This window comes from Cicer arietinum, chromosome 5 (genome assembly GCF_000331145.2).
Source record: "Cicer arietinum cultivar CDC Frontier isolate Library 1 chromosome 5, Cicar.CDCFrontier_v2.0, whole genome shotgun sequence".
NCBI lineage: Eukaryota > Viridiplantae > Streptophyta > Magnoliopsida > Fabales > Fabaceae > Cicer > Cicer arietinum.
This window is the reverse complement of record NC_021164.2, coordinates 42,465,675-42,490,093: the sequence shown is the minus strand read 5'-3', so window position 1 is coordinate 42,490,093 and position 24,419 is coordinate 42,465,675. Positions and strand designations below refer to the sequence as shown.

The following is a 24,419-nucleotide window of genomic DNA, read 5'->3' as shown; positions in this document are numbered from 1 at the left end:
GGGCAAAAATATGTCCCTCAACTTATTTGAATCATCTACCTTCCTATATCGATATACATGTTTATCGTATTCCATCAATGTCAAAAGATGTTGCATTTCTATTTTATTGTCGTCAAACTTTCAACATTATGATCCATTAGTGTCATCAATATATTTCTTGATTTTACCATGTTCTTCGTCATATCACCAAGTACATTTTTCTCATCATGAGACAATCGGCCTAAGAAAGAATGGCCAATCAGTTTTTTGGCTAATTCGTGGTTATGGAGACCTCATGCTACATGCAAATACCACCCCTCACCAACACTTGATAGTGTTCCTCTCAATCTACATGGACATTCACATTTTCTAGTCTAACTATTCCTTATAGGTTTAGGATTCTTCCAAGGTCTATATTTACAACTTTTTTCACAACCAAGAATTAATTTTATCTTTTTTCTTGGTCGTGTTGTCGCCGTTTCAGATCTAAAAATGACAACGACAATTCCATTTTCCCTTCCAACATTTCTAGCCCATCTCAATAAATTATCTCGCGTATCAAACATCATGTTGTGGTAAACACAACAGTTAAATCAACCATAACAAGTTCAACGCCGTTATTCATAGCATCTTCAATTTTGAGTTCAACACCATCATTCATTGCATCAAAATTAGGTTCCAAACCATCATACATTTCGTCAAAATCACGTTTCAAACATCATGCATTTTCTCAAAATCAGGTTCCAAACCTTCATACATTTCATCACTATCGTTTCCCCATTGGTCCATTTATCTGCATCCGAAAAAGAACATATAAAAAATTCATAAAATTTGTGAACTGATACGTGATCATGTCTGTTTACAAACTTAATTCACGAACTCCTACGTGAACTGAATTCATATACACTTACGTGAACTCAATTCAAGTAAACCTACGCGAACTCAATTCACATAAGTCTCACATGCTTCACTGAGATGCCTTATATGTGAATTGAATTTACGTACATTTACTTCAATTGAGTTCACGTACCGTCTGCAAATTCTTAAACTCCATTGACTACGCAATCTTAAATCATGTAGTCTTACGTGAACTAAATTCACGTACTGCATGAGATTTCTAAAATTTAATAACGTACGTAATTCACATATTACATCACTCAGATTTTGAAAGAAAAAAAAAACTTAAAAACAGATCAATAAACATACCTTGTTGAGTCACTTTAACCACAATGTAAAGAGGATACTAATGAGGTATAAGTTATGAGTGAATGATGTGAGTTTTGAATGATTATGAGTTATGATGGGTGAGTTATGAATAATTTTGTGATTTGTGAGTTATGAGGTTAAGAATAGTGATAAAGAGATAAATGAGATTTGAAGAATATTTTAAATAAATAAAAATATTTTAAGTATTTTGTTTTTATAAAAAAATTGAAGGATGTAAGTAGTAAAATTGTTACTTTTATTCTTTTCTTAATTTAAAAAATAAAATAAAAACTTTTTAAAAATTACCGGACTGAAATTAAAAAATGAAACATATTTGTAGGGAGAAAAAGATATATACGAGAGGAAGTTGGCTGAAGATCACACTGGAAACGCAATGGCCGAAGAATCCCGCATCCAACACTCACACTCGCATCAGAACCAACTAGAAGAAGAGCGCCTCGACGTTCTCACCAAAACCGGTAACAAAACGGGCATTTCCAAACCCAGGCAAGTAACTCTAACTCACTCTCACACACAACATAATTTCATAACTGATAAATAAACCAAACGCGTTGCGTTTCAGAGGTGAAGTTCATCGAGATGGCGATTACCATCGTGCCGTTCACGTTTGGATTTTCGCAGAGAGTACACAGCAGTTACTCCTTCAACGCCGTGCTACTTGCAAAGATTCTTGGCCTGATCTTTGGGACATTTCTAGCGCCGGTCACATCTCCGCTGGTGATTCTTCTCTTGTCACTGCCAGGTACTTCAAATCATCATCATGATTTTCCATTTCATTTGTTCCTTTGATTGAAAATTACTTCGCCTGATGTGTTTAACCGTTTATGTAATCCGTTGCAAACTTGATCTCAAACGTCGTTGACTTTGCAAAGTTGATTTTACGTAAAGTGATTTACAAGGTTTTAAATGATTTCATGACCTGCATTTGACTGCAATTTCTCACAATATCAATGATTACGATGTGTCTGTAACTGTTACCTCGACCACTCTTTAAAACCTTGGTGGTTTATTAATTGAAATCTAGAGTGGGAGATAATCAATAAAGCACGAATACCAACACAGACGCCAGACACAATACAGAGACTGACATGTTGATACAAGTAATAATTTGAAAAAAATTAATTAATTGAATGTAATGAATATGTCGATGTCGTCGTGTCGGACACTTACACGTGTGGGACACTGGGAAACCCCTTTGATAAACGTCGGTGCTATAGAGGAGATGATTTATAAAAAAAGAGAGAGAAAGTGAGGGAAAGTTTGTTTCCATATTCATTCTTGTATTTCATCTAAATGAATTTTGTCTTGCACAATTTGCTGTGTTTGATTTAAAATAAATTTGAAGTGAAATGATTTACAAAGTCTTAAATGAAGTTTTGCAACCACTATTGAGGCTGCATGACCTGCATTTGACTGCAATTTTTCACAGTATCAAGGATTGTGATGTGACCTAGGTAGTTAATCTCAGATAGCAGTGTGTCGCGGCCAACTCCAAAAGTGGGATAGCAAGATAGCGCGTTTTGGGATAGGCGGGATAATTGCTATTTTTTTGAACAAATTACATGAATAATATTATATAAACCTATATTTAATGCAAAATTAACAAATGACTCAAACTCTGAAACATTCATAATTAGTAATAAGAATCTACAAGTCTTACTCTTAGTCAAAACATACATAGAAATACCAACAAAAATCAAGGAAATAAAGATGGTGCTTATTGAAGTCTCTAACACAGAGTAATAAAATAACTAAATATTAAAACTCAAATGCATGTTCTAGCATAGGAATCAAACATAAGCATCATCTTCATTAGCATATTCTACTTCTTCTTCTTCTTAGGTGAAAGTAGAAAGAATAAAACAAAGTAGGAAGAAATAATAGCGGGATCTCGCTGGGAAACGTTGGGATTAACTACGCCGGGATAGCAGAAGCTCGCTCAGATCTCGTCGGATCTTGTTTCACGTTGTCGTGGACCACGCCGTCGTGGTTAGGCACCGTATCACACCGGGACAGCGGGATCTCGCCGGGAAGCGCTAGAATTAACTACCTAGGATACGACTGTAACTGTTATATGACCACTATTTAAAACCTTGGTGATTTATTAATTGAGATTTAGAGTAAGAGAGCATTCACAATGGAAAAAGCGAGAAAGCGAGGGAAAACTTGTTTCTTAATATTCTTTCTTGTATTTCATCTAAATGAATTGTATCTTGTATAATACACTTAATGTGGTGTTTATACCAAATGTAGTCTAACTGATTCTAAATCAGTTAGTTACAGCAACCAGAGATGGTGGTTAGGAGTCAGGACTGTGCCGACTCAGCAATAGTCAGTAACAAAGTTTAGTTAGACTTTTTCCTATTACTCTATTATTTATTCAAGAATATAATTTTTTTGAACTGTTGACTTAAGATGATCAACTAGAGTTAATTGTTTTTTTTGACTCAAGTAGAGTTAATTGTTGATCAATGATTGAGATTGTCATAAAATACATGCAATTGTAAGACAAAAGATGAAGTTGTTAAACTCTCAATAATTAGATTTTGTGCTATCCCGCAATTTATTGAAATTTAACTCTAAAATTTATCTAAAGCGAAAGTGGAATTTTTTGTTTTTATTAAAGAGTGTTTTTTTTTTTTTTTTTTTTTTTTTTATTTTTTTTTATTAAAAATGATATAATGTTTCACATTATAAAATAAAAATTTTCACTCTCAAGTTAATGTTTTCACTTAAGTCAGCCTTGTTATACCAAATTCCGTTTTTATTTATAAAGCTACACTGACAATGTTGCTGGAAGGAAGGGGTTGGGGGTATGTGAAAGGGGTGCAGGTTTAATTTTCTAAGCAGGGGGGTTTTGGGTGCAATGAGTGCTAAATTTAAGGGAGGTCAGTGTAATGAATTTCTTTATTTTATATAGGAAAAAAGAATTGTTCCAAATGTTTGGAATCTGAAGATTGCATTTGTGATCAACTGTGTACTTTTGTTGTATGTTTGGCTTTTTCAGGAGGGAGCTCGAAGAAGAGTTAGGTGTAACCCTTCCCAAGGATGCATTCGAATTGATATTTGTTTTCCTACAAGAGTGGTAAGTAGTTTATGGTGTATTTTCTGTATTTTAACAAAATATTAAGAGTATGGTTTGGTTATATGCTTTGATTTTTTTTAATGGCTTGTGGCTATGCTTTGATTATAATTACAAACAGCGACATTGCGTATGTGCCATTTTCTATTTTCAAGATTTACTTTTTGTCATTGTTTACATCACAGAAATTTGAAAACAGAAAACATAATGTAGATAAAGTCACATTCTTGTAGTTATAATAAAAACATATCAAGTGAGAATGTAAATGAAAAGACAAATTAAACACCCTCTAAGTTTTCCTCCATGCTTAGCTAAGGGTTTGATTTGTTTAAAGGGGTCTCTTTCACTCCCTCTTTCACATATGAAGAGAGACTGCCGAGTTGAGTTGTTATTATGTCTTTCTTTTTCATTTTAATGTTTTTTCATGTTCAACTAATGCAGCACTTCCATCCTTTTGTTATCTATGAACCAGCTGATTTTAACTTTTTATATGGAATGCAGTGTCACAAATGATGGAAAGTTCATCAATAACGAATATAATGATGTGTATCTGGTAACGACTATAGATCCAATACCTCTGGAAGCTTTTACACTTCAGGTGATGATGTTTAAGATGCATTCAAATTGAACATTCTGCATTATTTCCACATTTTTGTATTGTTCTCGTGATAAAGTAGACCAGGATGTATACTGTTATTTTCATTGTATTTTGTCACTGCCTGATTTTCGAACAAAAGCGCCTTTATGGTTTTCCATTAATTGATTATTTTGGAAGTGATAGAATTTTATGTTTTGTACCTAGGAATTTCCTCATTGTTCTTGAATTTTAAGATTTGGAACTAATAGTGTAAACCTAGGTAGTTAATCCCAGATAGCGATGCGTTGCGGCCAACCCCAAAAGTGGGATAGCGGGATAGCACGTTCTGGGTAGGTGGGATAACTGCTATTTTTTGGAAAAATAACACGAATAATAATATATAAACCTATATTTAATGTAAAATTAACAAATGACTCAAACTTTGAAACATTCATAATTAGTAATAAAAATCCACAAGTCTTACTCTTAGTCAAAATATATATTGAAATACCAACAAAAGTCAAGGAAATAAAGATGATGCATATTGAAGTTCCTTAAATATTAAAACTCAAATGTTTGTTCTAGCATAGGAATCAAAGATAAGCATCATCTTCATTAGTATATTCTACTTCCTCTTCTTCTTAGGTGAAAGTAGAAACAAAAAAACAGAGATGAAAGAAATAATAGTGGGATCTTGCTAGGAAACGTTGAGATTAACTATGCCGGGATAGCGGAATCTCGACCGGATCTCGCCGGCATCTTGTTTCACGCTGTCGCGGACCAACCGTCGCGGTCAGGCACTGCACTGCACCGAGACAACGTGATCTCGCTGGGATTAACTACCTAGGTGTAAACAATTGTTTCATATCTTCTATGCCAAATTCAATGTTGAGTTAGTTAGCTATCTAGCTTCTAGTTAGTAATTTAGTTGAATCCTCTGATCTAATTGTTTGATAGTCATATAAGGGAGTGTTTGATCGAGTTTTTTTTTGGCTTAAAAGCTACTATAAAGCTAAAGATAAAAATATACGCTTTAGATGTAAAGTCAAAGTTGTTTAATAATTGTTTTTTTCTAGCTTAAAAGTGGTTTGATAGAATATTTTTGTACATATGACTTTTTTTATGTTTAATGTTAAAATTTAGTGTATGTTTTTATTATTCTTTGGTTGTGCCACATTCTAGGCTAATTGTTAGTAGTCCTAGTCAACACAATTTTTTAGACATTGAATATAATTATTGCAGCATCATTATAAATAGAAGGTATGTGATTTTGTTTGACACACACAACAAACACATAAGTTACTCATATTTTACACGGTATCAGAGCAGGTTCTGATTCTGTGACCCGTCTTTGTGCTTCACTACCGTTGCCGGTCACGGCAAATGCCGCCGGTAGCACCAGCTTTTTCAGTCTTTCAATTTTTTTGACTTCATACAGTCATTTGTAGCTGTCAACTCCGGCTGCCTTTTTAGCAACCAGCCACGACGCTACAACTGCCTCAAAAGCGCTGCCTTCACTGTGTGTTTTTCTAGTGACTTTTTTTTTTTCTTTCAAACACAGCTGTGCTTTACATCAACTGTAATTGTTGTCCTTTTTTAACTCTGTTACAAGTGTGCCAACACCAACTGTCCCTTTTCTAGTGCAATCTACCATCCAAAACCAACAAACACCGCCGCGCAATCCTCCAGCGAGCACGACAGTGCTTTTTCCGTCGCCAACGACATTGAACGCGCTGTCACCCGCACCTGTCTTCTTTACGCGTGGGTCCCACGCGCCTCCACCAAATCCGCACGTGAGAACGCATGCACCTATCTCCGACCACCTTCAACGGGTCTTTTCATGATCTGGTGATTTTTCAGCAACCTCTCATCTTTCAACTCCCCCTTCCGCATTGTATCTGTTGCTGTGAGAACTTAGTTTCAAGGACAAGGTATCATTTGCTCAGACAATCATTTTATTCGCACTGATGATCAACCCGTTGGTGATTCTATTCCCACATATGAATCATATTAGTAGCGTCTTTTATTCCATTGACGACCAATCAGGTAGTGACTCTATTCCCACATATGAATCATACCAGTGGTGACTCTTTCACATATGAATCATTAATGGTGCCTTCTCTTCTCAAACTAGTCTAACTATTGTCAAACTTAGTTTCATTTTTGTTTGTGATAAAATGTTTTGATGTAACAAGCTTAAAGCATAGTAAGCTTTAGCTTGAGGGGGAGCGTTAAAATTCAGTGCATGTTTTTCTTATTCTTTGATTGTGCAACATCCTAGGCTAATTGTTAGTAGTCCTAGTCAACACAACTTCCTAGACATAGAATGTAATTATTGCAGCATCATTATAAATAGAAGATGTGTAATTTTGTTTGACACACAAAAAACATATAAATTGCTCATATTTTTACATTTAAAATCAATGATTTTATTACAATGTATTATAAATGAATGAAATATTTATAAAATAAAAGATACTAATCTCACAAGTTTCACTACTACTCAAAGACGTGAAATTTTTATAGTATGAATAAAAGAAATGATCATTTTGAAGAATTTAAGATATTTTACATAAGAGAAATTATTTTAAGAGAGTTTAATAATATCAAAAACTATATATATATAACTTGGGTAGTATTCTATAAGCAAAATTCGGTTGACTGTAGGGTAATTTCTCTCTTCCATGATTATGCTAATCTAGTTCCATGCTTGTCCTTTATGTCTTTTATAAGTGTATGCATAATTTTTGTTATTGAGTTTCCTGATCTTGGTTGGGGATCTTTTTACTGTGGTAGGAAACAGAAGTTTCTGATACTAAATATATCGCTTATGACGAGTATAAAAGGTCGCTGGCCAAAGAAGATTCAGACTATGTCCCTTACGATGTTCATGGACAATATGGTCAACTATTTGATATTATTGAGAAGAGGTATGCTAATGTTTAAGATTCACATGATGAAAAATTTCTTATATTTGAAACAAAGCCTCTTTTTGTTCCATTATAAAAGATAGGGTTAAATATCTTTTTTGTCCCTATATTTTTTTAAAATTTCGTTTAGCCCCTATAAATTTTTTCTTCGACTTTTAGTCTCTACATTATTTTCCATCAACAGTTTTAGTCCCTATAAAATCAAAATAAATCGAGGCTTTATCGGAATGTTACCAAACTTTGTAGATACACTTTATGTGTTATGATAAAAGTCTATGCAGAAAATGAGCTCAAGATTTGATTTCAATATTTGGATTTCCGTTATTTTGTTTTTTCTGTGCTTTTGGCGCACAAATTTCTCTAAATCTTTATATGACCATTTAATCTATAAGGGACAACTACATAGCAAATAATATCAAAGAGAATGACAGTCATTGAGTTTATACTAGTTTAAACTGCTCCTTATATATTTGTTGAAGGTACAAAGAGAATACTGTAGCACGCAGTTTGACTCTACAAAAGCAACTAAGTCGCTATGCTCCAGTTTCTCTCAATGTAGAGGTTGTTGTGATTTCATTTTTGTTTGCTTTTGGTTGTTGCATTATATTGACTTCTATCATTCAATTATTTAGCTTTTAATCATTTTTATCTTCATGCCCTTTTGACAATTTGAACAGCATAATGTTAAACTGTGGCATTTCGATCATATCACAACCCTCTTTGAATGCATCTAATTTTTTGTCTAAAACTAGATTGGTTTTGTTTCACTTAGCAGGGCCTTATGAATATATGGAAAGAATAGTAGCTGCAATGTCTTTGTACTGTTACAGCTGCAATAAACTGTTGGAACTGATCTGAAATAGAAATAACTAATTTCAACTTACCAAAAGATCTAGGGCCAGCCATAACCAAGGGGCTTGGGTCACGAGGAACAATAATAGATAGCAACAAAAAAGCTAAACTATTGATTGCAAATAATACAGAGCAGGGAGATATAATAGAAACATAGAGTAGAAGACATATATCATCGATTATTTCCCCCTCAAGCTTAGGGTGGATGACTAATAGCCAGCTTATCAAACACCCTGAGTTTGTCTGAGTGATGCATACCTAACTAATGATAATGGCTTATTTATAACATTTACCCATGGTTTTTAGTTGGAATGTGACACAATTTTAGACTTTTGTTTAGGATTATTTTCTAGCTCCGTATGCTTGCTGCGAGAGGGAAGAAATGGATTGCAAGAAAGAGAATCCGTTCTGAAATTGTCACAGATGCCACCAAAAAGCCCCAAAAACAGCTTAAAAATGACCAGGCATTACCAAAACAGAAACAAGCAGCAAACTCAGATTGATTCTATCTGATCTGGCACCCAACGACAATGAAAATATGCTGAAGTGAATAGTCTTTATTTAGACCAACAAGGCCCTGTTCTCTGTCCCAAAACATGAGCCATCTCTCTTTGAAAAATACATGCACAATCTCGTTGCTGCACTTGCAATTTCAAGATCTGGTTGGCTTTATTTGTTGAAATTCATTGGGGTCTTAAACAAATAATGGGGTTCACCAAATATGGAGTTGGATCCATATAATATTGTGGACCACATGTGAATATCACTTGACAACAGTTTGTTGGAAATAATGTATTTGAGAGTGTGTTAGGCTATGCTGGTTGGTTTTTACTGATCCAACTGGTATTGCCTTTTTCTTTGGCGGGGGCCGGAGGTGTGTAGGAAATCCATTGCCCTAGTAGGCCTGTGATACCATGTAAAGAAAGTATATAAGAGCAGTAGATATACTGATACTGTAATTGGAATTTGGAAGGGTACAGTTCAGTTTCCTTGTATTGTACCAGTTTAAGAATGCAGTACAAGGTACATCTGGACTAAGCCAATGTGTACTCTCAACAACCTAATGTTAACATCAAGAATAACAATTTTAACTGTGTGGGATCCAACCCTGTAACTCAATAAATATTGAATTTGATCTAGCCAAGAAGAACAATGAAATTTGGGAGTTATCCAAATGGATATAATTGAACTAAGTGTTAAATATTAAGCTAAATCATAAAATCTTAATAACGCCAGGTCATGCTTACAAAACTGGTTTTATTGTAACTAATTTTTTTTATTGATTTATGGGAAGAATAAATATCATAATATAATAATGTGACACATATTCGCAAGGACACGTGATAATAAATCATCTTGTACATCAGTGTGACTATGTACAAAGGTCTTGGATGAACTCTTGTTGAAAATAAATTAATTTAACTTAAAAACAAGTGTTATTTATGAAATTTGAAGGTTATGATATCATTATTGGTCGAGTGTAACAATACATGGATTATTGCCAACTTATTTATCCTAAAATTTATTTTCTCCTTTTAACCTTTGATATAAGTTATTTGTTTTTGTTTTGGCAGTTGACAGGGCTTACGGATTCAGACAAAGAGGCTCTTGTATTTATTGTCAAGGCTGCAGCTGTTATGGATGAAATTTTTTACCTGCAGGTTATAGTTTTGTTATGTACCTTATGTTTGAGTAATCATATTATAAAATTTGATTGGCGATTTATTGTGCTCCAAAAATCATTCTACAATTTTAGCTGTGATTGGTAGAGTAGAACCAGGAAGACAGATATGTTCAAATAATAGTGTGCATTACTAAAGTTTGTCTGTTTATACTCAGTCATGGTACAGTAATCCGGCTCTCAGAGATTGGTTAAAGGAGCATGCTGATACTTCAGAGTTAAATAAGTTGAAATGGTCCTATTATCAGATAAACAAGAGCCCATGGTAAGTCCTTGAAATCTTGACAACTTACTCTACCAACTGAATGTTAAATATTTATATAGACTCACTTAGATGGATAAACTTTGGTGATTTTGTATCTCAGAAAATTAACTTGGACTGAAGATAAAAAACCAGTGTTTTCTTGTTCTTGAGCACAGATTTGAGAATTCCAAATGTCTAGAAATTTTGCGAATTTAGTACATTTAAGATTAAGATTCCCCCAAGAATCTGTTTCCTCAGTCCGAGGCTAGTGATTGCCAAAAAAACAGTTCCTACAAGAATCATCTGGCTCATTTTTCTTTGCACTTCCTTTCTCTTTACCTGATTGATGTAGAAATCTAACTTAAACACAAACAATACTCGAGTACAAAGAAAAATTAAAGGGATGCTACCAATATCAGATAGGTTAACATTAGATGCACTTCCTTTCTCAAGTCAATTGTCAAGATAATAGAGTCCTCCACTCTCCTTGGCATTTCCAATCATCTTTCCGTGTTCAAATCCTTAGAAATACAATGACAATGAAAAAAGTTAGCATGACAATTTATGACCTTTGTTAACTTTGTAATGGACAACAAATTACAAGATAAAGTAGGAACATGTAAGACATCTTTCAAGATTTACACAGGTGGCAGAATAATAGAACCTTTCTTTACAATGATTATAAGAGAGTCCAATTTTGTAGTTACCTGAACACTAACTGTAAAAGGAAAACTAACTTGACTCCTCATTCATATGATTGGTAGCACCTGAATCGATAATCCAAATATGAATGCTATTGACACTAATAAGAGCACTATTTTGAAAATTATCTCTCTGAGCTAAAGAGCAAGAATGAGTTTGAGACTCAAATATTTTGTTGGTCTAATTTTAATTGGTGAATGAAGATGAGCTTGAAGAATACCATCTTTCATGATCAGAGGTACTAGCTTGGAGAGCACAACCTTCATTACCTCCCTTTTTCTTCTAGTTTGGAGGTTTTTCATGAAGTTTCCAACATGTATCACGATTGTCCCATGGATGTTTGCAATGTTCGCACCATGGTTTTTTCCCATCTCTCTTCTCTTCTTCATTCTTAGTAACTGGTGTAAAGCTTCCCACTTGAGCAACAAAAGGTGACATACCCATCATAACACTTGTCTAGCCTCTTCTCTTCTAATGAAAACCTTTCCCTAATTTATGGCAATGAAATCTTCTCCAATATTTTGCCTCAGACTTCATCAAGACGATAATTAAGACCAACCTAGAACATAAATACTTGGTTATTTTTCCGTCCTTTAAAAAACAGAACAGTGTCTTCGCTGCACCTCCAAAGATCATTCATAGCAAAGATCCAATTCTTACCATAAAGTCATCAACTCATTATAATTGGTAGTGACTTCCCTGTCTCCTTGCTTGGCTAGCTAGTCACATGACTTGAGATAAAAAATTTGAGATGAATTATGAATATCAGAATGTGTCTTTGACAGTCTCCCAAACTTCTTTTGTAGTTGGAAATAACATTATGGAATTTTCAATTGTTGGCTCCTTAGTGCTAATTAGCCAAGCAATAATCACAAGATTCTCATACTTCCATAACTTGTAATTTGGACTTGCTATGGCAGACATTTGCACCTTTTCCGTGAGGAAACCATATTTTCCCCTACCGTTTAGTATCAATCTTGCAGTTTGAAACCACTACACGTAATTTTTCCATTGAGTTTATAAACCTCAACCTTGAGGGCATTAGAAGCTCCTTCATGGCCAAAAATATTAGAGAAACAATTGTTAAGACCACCGCGACCAAAGAAACTGCCCCAGCCGCCATTGCTTGAACAACTGCCAAGACCGCTGCTGCCAGCATTATTGTTGGTGACACTCAGCCCACCGTCAATGTTGTTGTGTTGTCAACCACTTTTGGTTTATCACCAGAACCATCATCGCCGCCGCCGATACCCATAAGGGCCACCTTCCACATGTTGTGTCATTAGGGAGATGAAATCGGGTCGGATAAGAAATAGGTCGTACAATTTTTTTCGCAAAAGGTGTGGACCACTTCCAGAAGAATCCTAACCTAGAACTCTGATACCATGAAAAAAGTAATGGAATAATACTTTCATATTTTATTACTATAGTCTTAGACTGTTTATATGGGAAAATAAATTACAATAGTAATAATGACAGAATCATAAAAATAAAAATAAAGAGAATAATATACAACCATAGAGAATCAAATTTGATTTATCTTGATTCATCATAAGTGTTGGTGTTTAGTCTTTTGAATCAAGTTATCATCAAGTCATAATCAATTATATTATACCATTATCACATTCAAAGTCTTTATTATTTCTCTACTCCTGTTATCTAATTCTCGTAACTTTAACATAGACTCACAACCGTGAAGTACTTTGTATTGTACCAACCTGTTTCACCAAAGTCTAGACTATATTTTCTTTAATATATTTGGTTGCGCTTTTTTATCTTTCCTTGGACCCTATAACAGAAAAAACCTATAGCTTAGGTTCCATGGGTGTGTATTATTAGGCTATTCCGTTTCCCATATAGGAAACAAATGTCTATTCCGAATGGGCAAAATCTTTATTTCCAAACTTGTAATCTTTAATGAACCAAGGTTTTCATTTAATCAACAATTTGATTCTAATGTCCGTGAGGAAACACCTCTGCCAAATCAGCTCCCACTTATTCCTTTTGCTCCTCCCTCGGCAACTCCTCTTAGGCCCTACTGCTACATCTTTTTCTACTGCAGAAAAATTTCTAGAACTACCAAACAGGATTTAGTTGGATTGGATCCGTCTTTTCTTGAATCAAGCTTATTTTTCTTGTGAAGCATAAGCATCCATTCTTTGAAGTTCGAAAACTCTATTTTCAAACCATCCTCCTGCCCTTCCTGATTTATAGAAACTACATCTTTTTCTACCGCCGAAAAATTTGCAGAACTACCAAACCCTCCTTTTCCCACAGGATTTGGTTGGATTGGATCCGTCTTTTCTTGAGTCGAGCTTATTTTTCCAGTGAAGCATAAGCATCAAATCTTTGAAGTTTGAAAACTCTATTTTCAAACCTTCCTCCTGCCCTTCCTGGTTTGTAGAAACTGGTTCGTTAGAAAGTTGAGAAGAAGAGTTGAGGTCCTGCTAGGAGAATGGGGTTGCCATCCCATTGCTGAAAAAGGTTACATAATTATGCAACACAGCTGTTGAGTCTATTGATGAGGGGATTTTCAAATACAAAACAAACAAATTCCTTTCCTCATCTTATTAATGTTGTTAATTTAGATAGATTGTCTGGTAAGACATGGTCTTGTGGATCCATAAGGTGTGAAAATTGTTAATGGTTATTGAATCTGTATTGGTGTCCCATATTGTCAAGGTTCCCAGACTGTTGGATGTATATATGTGTTTGGGCACTATCATCCTTTGAGCTAGCTTTTTGAAGTGAGATCCTAGCCCACTTCACAATGTTGATCATGAACCAAACGAGTCGGACTTGATAGAGCTCAAATTCAACAAGTTAATTATCGAATCAAGTTTTGAACTAGTTTTTGAGTTTGTTCGGTATATTGTCAACATTATTGTTTGTTTGGTATATTATCAACATTAAATATTATATTCATTCTTCGCAGGTCTAGCCTTGACGAAGACGATGCATTTTTGACAACTGCGGATTCGGCAATAAGGATGCTCTCTAAAGCAACTAGGACAATTAGAGAGTGGAAGGGTCTGGAATACAGAGCAGCATTTCCCATGCTGAAACCTGCCGGTGCTAATTTCTATCCCCCTGACATGGACAAAATGGTACCATTGGAAAAATTCAGATTTGAATGGTTTGTGACTAGATATAATTTATGATAGGATAGATATGTTTTGATCTATGCAACCAATCCCACCTAGTGAGAAAAGATTTTGTTGTGTAAAGCTCAACATATTTTATCAAAACAGTTGGTTTAGTGCATGATAAACATGAAAGCTTCTATTTTGCAGGAGTTCAATATATGGAATGACAGTCTAGGAAAGGATCAACAGAAAGAGGCAACAAGCTTTTTCACTGTTATTAAAAGGCACAGTGAATCTATTTTAGATTCTGGTCTGTCCAATGACAAAGTAGGTTCTTCTGGGGACCTGTATATAGTTCCTTATTCTGAAGAGTACAAGTCTCTTCTAGCCAAAGCTGCTGATTTATTGCATAAAGCTGGGGACATTAGCAACTCAACAAGGTATATTGTTCTTCCATCCATTGTTGTCTCATTGTTAAGTAATTGTTTTTCAAATACTTATATTGTTGGTTAATAACTCATTATTTCCAAGTGTAGTTTGAAGAGGCTGCTGCATAGCAAGGCTGATGCTTTTCTTTCAAATGATTATTATGACTCTGACATAGCCTGGATGGAATTGGTTAGTCCATATTCTCTAGTTTACTTTTGTGATACATTATAGAATCATTAATATAAAGTTGTTTGTGATTTTTTTATTAAAAAGTTGTTGGCAAGCTGGTGAGATGTGCTGCAAACAATATCTAATTATTCTCTTGTTTCAAAAAAACTCCATTGTATACAATATTCTCTTTATATTTAGATGACCTAAACGATGCTGAGTGAGACTTGGAGATTCTGAAGTAGAGCAAACAACAGAAGATGTGAATTGGAAATAGTAGAAACCATGCGATCAATCATCCATCCTATATTTTTGGTTCTATTGGTAGTGAAGGTTATAGAACAATAAAGAATGCGAGTGGATTGTATGATTGAAACTAAAATAAAGGAGTGTCAGGATCCAAAAGAACATCGAAGGGAGAGAGGTGTGGCAGTGACTTTAGCCTTAAAACCATCAACAAGAGTGACATGATATGGAATTTTAAGTTGTGAATGTTGAAGTTGTGGGATTTTAGAGAAAAGGAAGAGAGAAAATAATAAGGGTTTGAATATTATTAATAATAGCTTTATGCTAACTTGATTACAAAAGACTCAATACTAATCTCTATTTACAGAGAAAGTGAGAAACATAGACTCAATTCTAAATCATGAACAAATCATAATAGTAATGAGAGATATTCTAAGATATCTCTATGATTATAAATTGATCATAGGAAATAACTCAAGCCACTCTAATATAATATAAAAGATTTTAATATTCTAACAGTGACAATTTTGATAAAAGTGAAGTATTACAATCTATGTGATCAAAAGCACAAAAATCCAAGATCCAGAATCCAATAGAAAATTAGTGGGAGAGACAAACCGTACAATCACCAGTTTGTGCAACATCTATTGAAGTCTTCTAGGTTTCTTTGGATTGGAGATACTCCTTATATTCAGTGTTAGATAAAATATTTTGGTTGTACTCTTGCAGTGGTTGCTTAAAATCTGATTTTCAGGAACCTATGGTTAACAGGGTGTGTTGAGCGCCAAAATTACCCTATGTTTTCCAAAAACACAGAAACCCTAATGTCCTGAAACTGCATGTAGTAGACCTAGAGGAATCCGACTTTCCATCTCATCAGCCACTGAAAAGAAGATTGCATAGCATGCCATCATGCACCTCTAACATGGAGAAGCTTTGTGGAAATGTTGTCTATGTTCCAACGTTTGGTGCTCTGTTCGTCTCACTACTCGTTCCAACCAGCTCCTTGGTTACTGTACTTCAATAAGGTCTAGGTGATAGTGGTTTCTTTGAGTATGTGATTACCATTCCACATGATTTGTGGGTGATACACTACTTGAGATGGGTTTTCAAGTTTTGACAGAAATTATGATCTTATTTTGATATGGTGTAAACACAGGCTAGATGTACTGAACTCCATAACTTTTGTTTCTTCCTCTACTTTATCTGTAGTGTGCTCTATGTTTGTTCCCATCATTTATCCTTGGTTAGTGTGGTTTTTCGCAACAGTGTGCTTGTGTCGTTATGGTAATGAGTTTTACTTTGTATCAAATTTCTGAATCATAAATTATTTTGGATTCTCTTCTCTATGCAGGACTCTAAGTTGGATGTCACAATTGGGCCATATGAAACTTATGAGGATAAACTTTTTGGATATAAGGTTATTATTGAAAATGATACTTTGTGCAGCATGAACAATTTAAGTCCCCAACGCATAATAATGTCAAACTTAAATGTTTAGTTAATTTTATTTTATTTTGGAAAATGTTAGTAATTCACAAAGTTATTACTATTGAGCAAAGCTTTGTGTTATTACTAGCCAACATATTAAAATGTTGGAATTGACAAAAAAAATGTTGGTTTCTTTTATGTAATGTCAAGTTTAGATATAGAAATAAATGTCATTGCATGGTTTCTTTCATTAGAGCTCCATTCCATTCTTTCTTTCAGATTCCATTTCATTCCCCAACTCTTACAAAGACATTCAGCTATATAACGTGGTGATTGCATTGTTTGTTTTAGGCTACCTTTGAAGCATATATTGGAATCAAGGACGATGAAGCAACAGCTCAATTGAAACTTTTTGGTGATAATCTGCAGGTATTACGCCTCAACCCGTTTAATTGGATTAAATATTGTAGTTTTGTTTTATTTTTTGAAATTTAGTGTGCACTATATCTCAAATAACCATGCTACTGAAGCTTCTGGAGCAAAATCTCCCAATGGACAATGCATACAAATCAAAATATGTGAATGCCGCACCTATTCGTGTTATCCGACTTCTATATAATGCAGGGGTGAGTGTTAAACAATTAAATCCGTTACATCTGACATCTTGCTTATGCAGTAGTTATGGTGGACACAAATTTCCTTGTGTCCTTTCTAATAAAGTTTGTCAGCGTTTCTCACTTAGAAGGCATTAATTACTTCCTGCTTGAAATTATTAAACTGGAAATTTTACATTAGTGAATTATTTCAGGATGTTAAGGGACCGCAAACTCTTGCTTTCAATCTACCAAATGATGAGCGTATTGTAAATGACAGAGGAACATCAATGGTCATGCTTAAGAATGTTTCAGAGGCTAAGTAAATTTCTGACCCTAAAAGCTCTAGTTTCTTCAAATTTGAACTTGCCATCACGGATGAGTCTCTTCTGTAACTTTTTTTAAATGGATATTTTATGTTTGGGAAACCTGCCTTTTCATTTCAGGTTCAATCATATTCTTCTCCCTATAGCCGGTGCCTGTGTTGCAAAAGAACAACAAGAACTTGTAGATTTTGAATCTTTTTTTACTCATACGATTTGCCATGAATGCTGCCATGGAATTGGACCTCATACTATAACACTTCCAAATGGTCAAAAGTCGACCGTTAGACTGGTAAGTTGCAAGATATGCCTTATTTTAGCAAATTTTTATATTGAACTTCTGCAGTAAACACTCTAACATAGTCATAGGGTGCCCAACACGATGTTCCAAGGGAATCAGAAGATAACAGATGATGTATTGGTAGGCTTTTGAATTATAACAAGCCCAGGACTTGGAAAGTTTATACCTGCAGGAAAAAGAAAGGAAATGTGATGAGTGATGAGGTGGGGACAGCTGCCTAGCTGTCAGCAGTTAGGTAGAATATTGCATGGAATAAGATAGCAGAATATTCCTATGAATCTTATTGTGTATTTATACTCTTTCATTGTTTTGTTATTCCTATTTGAGGTGGTCTTTTATTGTTAGTATCCTGTAACTAATTTAGGATCCCCGTAATTAATTTAGGATTCTATTTTTACTTCTATTAAAGAGAGAAATCCCTGTTCTATTCAATCAATAGAATTATTCTTCTCTCACATCTTTCAATTGAAAATACATAAAAAACACAAGAATGAAGGGAGGAATGAAAGAGTGTGTGTGAAACAGATAGAAAGAGAGAGACTGAGAGAGTAAAGATTAGGACTGTCACTAAATATATCTGTTGCAACATTTGTAAATTTATAAATAGACTAATGATATTTTGTAATTGTAGTAGTTTATATATTGAGATTCTTACAATTATTAAATCTTCCGTATTTAGAGCCTCTGCTGTACAATTAAAACTCATGGATTTTGTTACACAATTCCCATTTTGTTATCTTAATATGATATTTAGAGCTTGGCAAGAAGCAATCCTAATCTGTGAATATCTGCTAGATTCATTGGTTGAAAGTTTTCCTAGATACTGTATTTTATCTTTGATTTTTAGTACTCCTAAAATCTCATTTTTGTCACAGTTTTGCTTGTCTTCTGCAGGCGTTAGAGCTTTTTGGCCAATAAATCCCTTTAACTTCATGGTTCATGCTTTCCATATTGGTCATTTGTTATTGTAAAACATGTGATTTATGTGTATCTTGTGTCTCTAATGAGATCACACACTTTCCTATTTATAATGATGCTGCAATAATTACATTCAATGTCTAGGAAATTGTATTGACTAGGACTACTAACAATTAGCCTAGGATGTTGCAGAATCAAGGAATAATTAACACATTCACTGAATTTTAACACTCCCCCTCAAGCTAAAGCTTACTATGCTTTAAGCTTGTTACATCAAAACATTTTATCACAAAAAAAAAATGAAACTAAGTTTGACAATTCTTGGACTAGTTTGAAAAGAGAAGGCACCATTAATGATTCATGTGTGAAAGAGTCACCACTGAATTGATTATCGGTGGGAATAAAACGCGCCACTAATATGATTCATATGTGGGAATAGAGTCATCACCGGATTGATCGTCAGTGGGAATAAAAGGCGCCACTAATATGATTCATATGTGGGAATAGAGTCACTACCAAGTTGATCGTCGGTGGGAATAAAATGATTGTCTGAGCAAATGATACCTTGTCCTTGAAACTAAGTTCTCACAACAGCAGATACAATGCGGAATTAAGAATTGAAAAATGAGGTTGCTGAAAAATCACCACATCATGAAAAGACCTGCAGAAGGAGGCCGGAGACAGGGGCATGCATTCTCATGCACGAATTTGGTGGAGGTGCGTGGGACCCATACATAGAGAAGACGGACACGCGTGACAGCGTGTGCAATGTTGGTTGGCGACGGGAGAAGCACCGTCGTGCTCTCAGGAGGATTGCGCAACGGTGTTTGTTGGTTTTGGATGCGCATTAGAAAAGAGGCAGCTGGTGTTGGTACAGAGTGAAGACGGTGCTTTTGAGGCCAGCTGTAGTGTCGTGGTTGGTTGCTAGAAAGGTAGTCGGAGTTGATGGTGGCAGATGACTGTATGAAGCCAAAAAATTGAAAGACTGAAAAAGGTGGTGCTGCCGGCGGCATTTGTCGCCGCCGGCAGCAGTAGTGAAGCACAAAGACGGGTCACAGAATCAGAACCTGCTCTGATACCATGTAAAATATGTGATTTATGTGTTTCTTGTGTCTCTAATGAGATCACACACTTTCCTATTTATAATGATGCTGCAATAATTACATTCAATGTCTAGGAAATTGTATTGACAAGGACTACTAACAATTAGCTTAGGATGTTGTACAATCAAGAAATAATTAACACATTCACTGAATTTTAACGGTTACCATTCCCATCTTGATAGGAACATTCTCCCATGCCCAAATGACATATTCCAGGATCTCACCAATGTACTGCTGCTCATTGCTGCATTTGATGGATCATTTGTAGTATTCCTGCCACCAATTGTTGTGCTGTGCTTGCTTTTCTACCCCGTATCTGATATGACCCCTTCTCCTCCGTTCAGTCTCTATCTGGACTTGTCTATAGTATCCTTCTGGTACTTTTCCGAGTTATCTTTGCTTTTTAAGTAACTTATGGTTGGATGGGAATTCTTTAATTACATTAAATATGAGGCTCCTAAGGTCAGTATGCCTGTTTTCACCATTTCAATGCCTTTCTCCTTACACCCGAGCTGGATAAGTGTGATAGAACCAGACCAGAAAAGTAGAAAGAAAAATAGGATTCATTTATTTTGAACTGAAAAACAATGGAAATAATCTCGGGTATTGAGAGACCTGAACTCTCCAATTCAATTTTGTCTAAACATAGTCCCCTGAGTATTCCCTATCTACCCCTTTTATGTTTCTGCTGCTCACTTAATATATAATCTGGATGTATCCTACAATGTGTAGGCAAGTCCAGTTTGTAACCCACAACACCTATCTTCAATATTTGTTAGGGGTCATAAAAGCTCGGACCGAACTTTTTAATAGGCTTCTTAGCTAAGGACTTCACCCTATAAGGTTGAAGTTTAAAAAACACCAGCGCCCATCACTACATTCCACTTCTTTGTGATGTTGGTTGGCATGAACTTGCATCTTGAGATTTAAGCAAATTTCTCCTCAAATCCTCTAGCAGCCCATCTTGCTGTTGATTCAATCTATTGCCTCTTCCACCTCTCAAGGAATTATTGTATCTTCTAATTATAGAGGAGGATCTTGGCTGTACAAGCCTCTAAACGGGGTCGTCATTATAGAGGCATTGCAGTTGGTATTAAAGCAGAATTCTGCACAAGATAAGTAAATTGACTATTACTTAGGCTTAGTTCCTGTTAAGCAGCTAAGATAAGCTCCCAAAAAATGGTTCGTGACCTAGGTTTGGCTATCCATATGTGGATGATAGGCATTTATAAACTTGATCTGAGTTCCCGCCCTCCAGATCAACTCCTTCTATAACTGACTTGTAAAGATACGGTCTTTGTATGGAAAAAGGAAATCCATGGAAGTGCATTCGCTTCAAGAACAGCTCAGATACTTTCATGGCTGTTAACAGGTCACCAATGACCATTAAATGGACAAACTTAGACCATCTGTCCACCACTACTAGAATATTTTCCGTCCCTTTTGCTTTAGGGATCACCCAATGAAGTACATGGAGATGTCAGCTCAGACCTGGTTGGGAATAGGTAAGGACTGACAGAAGCCAGCTTGGGAATGGGTCTTGTGGTCGTTTAACTTATAAACACCACTACTCACCACATAGTTTTCTGATATCAACCTTCACTGCTTTCCGATATAATTATTTTTAACAGAGGCATCCTCACTAACTTTGTTATATCAAATGAACAGCTGACTAATATCTTCAATAACTTTTGTCAAGTTGGTGTTTTAATCTCCTTCTATACAATATGTACCTGCATATGTGAAATTATTTAATATGCACCGAGCTTATTAAATTGTGGGTATCTTATCATTCTATTGTATAAAATATTAATTGCAATCTCTAACCTTTTGATACAGGAATTACAAGAATTTCACTCAGCTCTGGAAGAAGCAAAAGCTGATATAGTTGGCCTCTGGGCATTGAGGTTCTTAATCTCTCAGGTTAGCTATTATAATTCTTCTCTGGGATGGAATAAAGAGAAAAGGAAATAAGGAGGATGAAAAATCCTTCTAAAACAGGGAAGAGCCGGTGAAAGGAGCATGAGAATAAAAAAGATTAACATAAACTCAAGATTGCTCTTTGATTCCTTTCATCACTTGGTAACTATGTAATTCCCTTGTTATGTTTAGGAGGAAAATTTTGGAGGGCAAAGTCTATCTTATAATATATACTTCAGATTTAAAAAAATTAAATGAATAACATGATATATGATCATATAACATTTCAATCACATTTCATTCATTCTTAGAAATGTTATATAGCCTGCTTAATTTGATAATAAAAACAAGTCCTCCCTCCCTCCCCTCTAAAATCCCCCTCCCAAACAGATCTTTAATGTTTGACTTATCCATACATTTTCTAGATAGTTTTTTGTTCCCTAACTTAGGACTGTGTTAATGTCATAGATTGTTTGTGTATGTAATGTATGGCTTTATTTTATCAGGACATTCTTTCCGAAAGTTTATTGAAGTCCATGTATGTTTCTTTTCTTGCTGGATGCTTCCGCTCAGTACGTTTTGGGTTAGAAGAAGCTCATGGGTGCGCTTCTAGCTATACATTCTTCTTTCATATGGTGTTCATTGTTGTAATTTAGCATCTAACTCTACTTCATATTGTTAGAAAAGGACAAGCATTGCAGTTCAACTGGTTATACGAGAAAGGAGCCTTTGTCTTGCATTCTGAAGATACATTTTCTGTTGATTTTTCCAAAGTATACTTGCATCAAAATCTGTCTATTTTCATCTCTCCATTTTGAGTTCATTTGATCTTAAGATAAGTGATATAAATTATTTTTTATTTCTACAGATTGAAGGTGCAGTTGAAGGCCTGAGCAGAGAGATACTCACCATACAAGCCCAAGGTGATAAAGAGGCTGCTGGCTTGCTTCTTCAGAAATACGGTGTGATGACAGAACCATTGAAAGTTGCTCTGCAAAAGTTGGAGAATATTCAGGTACTAATCATACACTGTTGTACTCTGTGAACTTTTGTTGTGATTTGAAGATGAGTAGTTGTATTGCCAAGTCAGGCTTCATTGCAACATAAAGAATGGATTTCAGATATTTTAACTGTACAAAGTCCCACTTAGTTATCTAAACTAGTATTTACTCCTCACCTCACTTTTCAAAATTCTTCAATCATAGACCCAAACCCTAGAAAATCACACAAATGGTAGTTTTTACCCATCGAAGGGGTATGGGTAAATTACCTGTATTTTTTTTAGAGATACATATTATAGTACCAAAATCTACCCAAACATGCATAGTATATTTATTATGAATTGAATGATCTTTGGATATGTTTTTCAAACAAGTTATATGTAAGCCATTTTTTACTATTAATGCTAGTATTATAATAAAATTTATGGTTTACTACTTATTAGTTTGCCAAACAAACACATTACAAAAGATCATATTGACACCAAAAAGTAAGTAGATGTGCATTAAAGTTTTTATCCAGGCAGATACGAGTTTGTCTACAGTATATTTTTATAATGCGAGAATGAGAATGGTACTACAATATCATTTCAACTGCTATCCGTAATTTTGTATCATTTAAAGTAATTTAGCTTCTTACTTTGCTTGTGACACTTTCAAAACTCCTGCAGCACCTTATCTTCCTTATACTTTTCCAATTTTTATTGAAGACCATTTTGAATTATTACCAATTTTTTAGCATCTCACTCTCCGTATAATTTCTGGCTATACAGTCCCTTAAGCTGACATTATCCATGTATGTTTTCATTCATCTTATGATTTCTTGTTTTTGTGATAAACATTAAATCTTGATGTCAGTTTGCTATCTGCCAGATAGTTGGTCATTGTTATCATTGCCTTTCTTATCTTGACTGTAAGTATATTGGAAAACTAAAGAAAAGGGCCTAAAATTTAAATTACACACACCTATAATCATTGTAAGTTTTCGAAATTGAACACTGCAGTGATATTTTTATTAACGGGTTATACTGCTGCACTTTATTACCAGAACACCTCTCACTTTTGAGGAATCATATCTCAATCCAAAATCATTAATCAGTGTTAATGTTTTATAAAGCTTAGATTTTTCCTTGCATAATTGTAATTCCACATACTTGGACTCATTCTTCGCCTATTCTTTTACAAGTAACTGAATAATAATAGTCTTAACATGTATGAGCAACTTATTTTCTTAAAAATAAATGTATCTTATATCAAGTCTTCTAATACAACGTTCTTGCATCCAGACTGTAATTTTGCATTATTAAAAAAACTAATGGTCTGTATATTATTCTGTATCTGTATCCTAGGTACCTGTTGATGTGGCTCCTACCTTCCCCATTGCCGACAAAATATTGCAATGATAGCAACATAACCTAGGTGCAAAATGTTCCATGCTTGCAACATCTGTGTCTACCTTGAAGAACTTAATTAATCGATGTCTTTTTGTGCTAGTTGTTACTAGTAAAAAATGGAATATTTGTTTCTCCATGCTGTTTCTGTTCTCCTTTAATTGATTCCGAATGAAAACAGTCTATATATTGGAGAATAGTTTGTTACAATGTCTATATATTTTTCTCAATTGGCAAA

The 24,419-nt window shown here is 34.8% G+C and overlaps 1 protein-coding gene across 2 annotated transcripts; it reads left to right on the top strand.

The window, feature by feature from the left end:
• The first annotated feature begins 1,532 nt into the window (after positions 1 to 1,532).
• On the top strand, positions 1,533 to 24,419 carry LOC101496325 (nudix hydrolase 3). 2 transcript variants are annotated; one of them, XM_004499379.4, is made up of 21 exons: positions 1,533 to 1,692; positions 1,769 to 1,948; positions 4,214 to 4,291; positions 4,790 to 4,886; positions 7,662 to 7,795; positions 8,275 to 8,356; positions 10,222 to 10,308; positions 10,487 to 10,593; positions 14,210 to 14,381; positions 14,568 to 14,800; positions 14,897 to 14,978; positions 16,558 to 16,623; positions 16,986 to 17,063; positions 17,165 to 17,260; positions 17,443 to 17,549; positions 17,674 to 17,842; positions 21,712 to 21,795; positions 22,299 to 22,393; positions 22,475 to 22,565; positions 22,661 to 22,807; positions 24,140 to 24,419. In XM_004499379.4, exons 1-21 carry the CDS (start codon positions 1,580 to 1,582, stop codon positions 24,191 to 24,193), a joined length of 2,352 nt encoding a protein of 783 aa, XP_004499436.1. In that variant the 5' UTR covers positions 1,533 to 1,579; the 3' UTR covers positions 24,194 to 24,419. The 2 variants fall into 2 exon arrangements, 1 of the variants encoding a protein (XP_004499436.1); XR_003472925.2 differs by lacking the exons at positions 22,299 to 22,393; positions 22,475 to 22,565; positions 22,661 to 22,807; positions 24,140 to 24,419 and adding an exon at positions 17,920 to 18,086.